Source organism: Streptopelia decaocto, assembly GCF_964273445.1.
Source record: "Streptopelia decaocto genome assembly, chromosome: Z".
Lineage (NCBI taxonomy): Eukaryota > Metazoa > Chordata > Aves > Columbiformes > Columbidae > Streptopelia > Streptopelia decaocto.
The window spans coordinates 9,635,501-9,640,019 of record NC_138657.1 but is presented as its reverse complement, the minus strand read 5'-3'; the positions used below and the strand labels follow the sequence as shown (position 1 = coordinate 9,640,019).

The 4,519-nt window shown below is 45.4% G+C and overlaps 1 protein-coding gene across 1 annotated transcript; it reads right to left on the bottom strand.

The window, feature by feature from the left end:
* Window positions 1–2,718: 2,718 nt before the first annotated feature.
* Window positions 2,719–4,029, bottom strand: PGAP4 (post-GPI attachment to proteins GalNAc transferase 4; the record flags this gene model as incomplete). The annotated part of the gene is made up of 1 exon (XM_082074912.1): window positions 2,719–4,029. One exon carries the CDS (start codon window positions 4,027–4,029, stop codon window positions 2,842–2,844), a length of 1,188 nt encoding a protein of 395 aa, XP_081931038.1. The 3' UTR covers window positions 2,719–2,841.
* Window positions 4,030–4,519: the final 490 nt, after the last annotated feature.

The following is a 4,519-nucleotide window of genomic DNA, read 5'->3' as shown; positions in this document are numbered from 1 at the left end:
ACAGGTCCACTCTCCTGATAGAAGAGAGAAAAGCCTTTTGTTTTTCAAGCTGCATTTTTAGCTCGAACTGTGGAAATCCAGCAGGAATTAAGCACTCACAGTAACCTCGATTTTCTGTTTGAAGGGCGAAGTACAATTCTCTGACTTGTAGTTTCTAATAAAACATGTGGCACAGAAAACAGAAACAAAAATCAATCTACGTGTGAAAGTTCAGAGGCAGCAACAGAAGGAACACTTGCCTGCTATACCACATTGACATGGTGGGCACTGAGTAAGTACCTGACTAACTCAGAAATAGCCCCCAGCAGGCTCAGTAAAAGAAGCACATGTGTTGTAAAGGCAAATTGGGTGCTTAAGGAAATTATTCCAGAAGGACCTGAAGAATTTATTAACATTCTCCTTGCACAAAGGAGTTTATTCTCAGTGGGCTTATCTGAAACTCTCCTCTGGCAGGTTCAAGTTGTAGGCCCTCTGCATATTGTTTGGTTTCCCAGTCAATTTGTATTGTCTCTTATGGTCTAAAAATTGTCTATGAATTTAGAAGGGATGCCTCAAATTCTTGTTCTTAATTTCCACCTGTGAAGCTCAGTGAAATTATTGACCTCCTCTGGGCTTCTGTCATGACAAATAAATTACTACTGGGCAGACAAGGAAAGTAACTTTGATACAAATGGATTAATCATTTCCCACATCAAAACATTTATTAACTGCATATAGTTAGTTGATTTATTTTCTAAGGTTTCTGTCTTTTCCTTCCTCGTTTTTCTTTCCCCTGTCCCATTTATTGTGCCTTGCTGTGAGATTTTCTTTGCAAGAATGAGTATGAATGGGCTCTCATGAAAAGAACAGGGGCCATTGTACTGGATTTGTACAGTACAAAGATAGAAAAAGTGATGAGAAAGCACACTGCACTGAAACATTCACAGCTTGAGATGCAGAAACAACTTGTATTTCCTCACACACACAGGCACTTAGTGGAATAAATACACAATGACACTCAAATCCTGCCATCTTAACCATATTCTAGTAAAACCTGAGAATAGGTTTGCTCACCTGCCCCTGTGTGACCACTCTGGTATCTTCAGGATTTTCAGCAGATGGGAATAAATTGTGGTTCTACCTGTGCAATTTTTCACGTGTCCTCTGCCAGGAGAGATGCTTTGCCTTTGCAATGACATGGAATCCACAAGTAGGTTTTATTCACATCTGATTTTCAAAGGTGTTATTCCAGCTGATCACTAACAGAGCAAAGCACTGCTCTGTGTTGTGAAGCCATTTCTAATCAGCTAACTCACATTATGCATTTGTGTTGTGTAATTGATACCCACCACATACTGACAGCTGGAGGTTTGGAACTTTCTTTGGTTTCATCTCTCAGGATTTTTATGTCTTTCACATCTACTACCACACTTGTTAAGAGCTTAGGGCATAAACCACCTGGGAGAGACTGGAAGAAAGAAAATTCAAAGTAGAGCTCTTCTCTCACCAAAAACAAGGAGAAGCTAGGAATATGGTTTCAAAAACAGTTCAAACAAACTCCACGTCTAAGTGAATGCGATTCAAAGACCACTGAAGTCAAGGTGGGCTTTTCATTAGACCTAAGCATTTTGGTGCCAGTTTTGATCCTGCATGAGATCTCTGTCATCTGTCTGGCTTTATTTTTAACTGTGCCCACAACTGTGGTACAAAGTACCTATCCCAAATGCCTAACAACCAGAGCACATTAAGTTAAGGGGTCAGTATCAGGGTGACCCCCTGTGCTGTGCTGCTATTTTTTTTTTATGGACAGCTAGCTTTGTTTCTGATGGGTATTTTGCTTGCTGCCAGGAGGAGTGTATGAACCACTTAGGCTGAGCTATGAATTACAGCTCCAAAATGAAACAAAGATCCTGCACAACAGCCGTACCTGATGTTATCTTTCCTTTGCCTGCGTGCTGCTAGCAAGTCAAGGTAAAATAATGTTGAATGTCTAAGTCCAATCAGCAACTGATAAGGCCTCTTTTAGTGACCTGGATCCACTACAACTAGTGATGATACCAACACAGTAGTCATCTATGTTGCTTGTGATGTCTGTAGTGTGTTAAAGAAAACATGCATTCGTGACCTGGCTGTGTCACATCAATGGCTGTTATTCTGTTTTCCTTTTCGTCAGAGGTGACCTTTAATAAAGCAGCAGAGGCTTTGTTTTTAAGAGGTTCTGTTCCAAGAAAATAAGGATTGGGAAGGATGGAGGTGCAGATAGAATCTGTAGGGGGAGACAGTAGCAAATGGAGACTTAGTAAAATTTGAGGAATCTAAGCAAAATTTGTGGGAAGGTTCACAGAAACCACTGCTGCTTTTGAAAAGTCTGCTCAAAACCACGGCTTTGAAACAGATAGGGGTCAGGGATCAGACCTCAGTAAGGATGGAAAAATAAAGCTTTTTCCTCCTCACTAGCTTAGATGTGAAACATTCGCTTTCTCCAATACTTCTGTTGCCCTAAAGTGAGAATTTCTGTAACTAATATGTAGCAGAGTAGGCAGTATAGCTGTTTATATTGGTGTGTGAGCTTTTCCCTAAGAATGATTAAGGAGAGTAGACAATCCACACTCTCAGCTGGAATTCTCCACTCCCCTCCCACATAGTGCATGCTGATTAGTTCCAAGTACATATCAAATAGGGTCTGCATGTATGGAAGTTTATTTTTTTAAGAAACTTCTGTGTTTTTTTTTAAAAGAGAGTCATTCTCTGTCCATCTGGAGGCACGGGATGCCCAGTGTGAGCAGCATGACATCAGAGTTTGTATACTCTCTGCTCAGTGGCAAGTTCCCTGGGCTTTGTGTCTGTAAAGGCGTGAACAGATCACAGCAGTTTCGGATTGTCATTTATCCGAAGGCTGGAATACATTCCCACATGTCGGACCAGATTGGGTTCTACAACATAGGCGTTCTCCCCCTTTGTACGCAGCAGTGAGTAGAGGGCAATATCCTTAGCAAAACCCTGTCGGCAGTGCATCCCCTTCAGATAACCTAAGGCACGGCGGGCAGACGGAGCAGAGAAGAGCATGGCAGGTGTACAGCACTCGGTGACCGGCACGATATTATACAGCGTGGGGGCCAGCCGGCGCAGCTCCAGCATGTAATGCCGTCCCACCAGCTCCGACAAAGCCATGCTGTACAAAGCAAAGAACAAGACAATGGGCCAGCTGAGGCTGTGGCGCCCAGTTGCCCAGGAGTACACACAGTTCAGCACAGGCCCCAGGAACATGCCCAGACCGAGCCACTCAAGGATTCTCATGGGTTCGGGGTTGAAGTAGCGCTGAAGCCGCTCCGGATGGTAAAGCTTGAAGTAGAGTGCGTCTCTGAGGTATGGTTTGGAAAATCGGGCCAACAAGAGGTGCTGCAAGACAGCAAATATGTCCTCCTCTGGCACAGCGTCATCTTCCACTATGAGGACATATTCTGGGCTGTACACCAACAGCGACTGCTCAAGGCAGAAGATGTAGTCCTGCTTCTCCTTCTCAAACTGGTTCACTCTGGGGTCAGGTGTCTCCCCAGTTTTGTCACGACTGACCATAGGAAAGAAGCTGCTCAGCAGCTTAACATCTTGATGGCTACTGGGGTCTGACTCCACATTACAGAGGAGGATGCGGTGGCTCTGGCAACGTTCACCACATTTCTGGAGGAGGCGGTGGAAGTGGGAGGCCACTTGCAAGACATAGTGGAAATCATTCCGCCTCTGCACAGTGATGATGGTGACCAGCAGCAAGGGCTGGAAGGCGTCACTGCCAGAGCCCTCAGAGGCGTTTGGTACCTGCAGCTTCTCAAAGTAATGGAGGGCAGCCTGGCCCTCCTGCTGGTTCTGCTCCAGGAACTCCTGGCTCATGGGGTTCAGGTGCCAGCGCCGCAAATAGAAGTATGAGTGGAGGAGCCGGTGGCATATCAAAGGTGCGAGCACACCAAATGTCACCACAGTCAGCGTGAGGAGATGGATAAAAGGGCTGGACCAACGGCACCACCTCCCATATTGCTGCCAGGCTCGGTGCAACATGGCTGCTGCAGAAGGAGGGCACCCCTGCTCTATTCATGTCCTCATTTCTTCACTTCCGATGCATCCTCCCTGATTGCAAGGTTTCACTGGGACAGCAGATGCCAAACCTGCACAATTTGACCCAGCCCAGAGAAGAAGAAAAAGATGGTTAATGAAATAGGAACTGTCAGAGTGGAAAGACCATTATATGAGAAAATTGAAAGCTGAGGGTGGTGGGAAAGTCCAACCCCCCTGCCATGAGCAGGGACATCTTCACCCAGATCAGGTTGCTCAGAGCCCCGTCCAGCCTGGCCTGGGATGTCTCCAGGGATGGTTCATCCACCACCTCTCTGGCCAACCTGGGACAGTGTTTCACCACCCTCATTTTAAAAAATTTCTTCCTCATGGCTGACCTGAATCTCCGCTCCCTTAGTTTAAAATCCTCACCCCTTACCCTATTGCAACAGGCCAAATTGTATGATCACAGAATTGTTGTGCAGGCTGAGAAGAG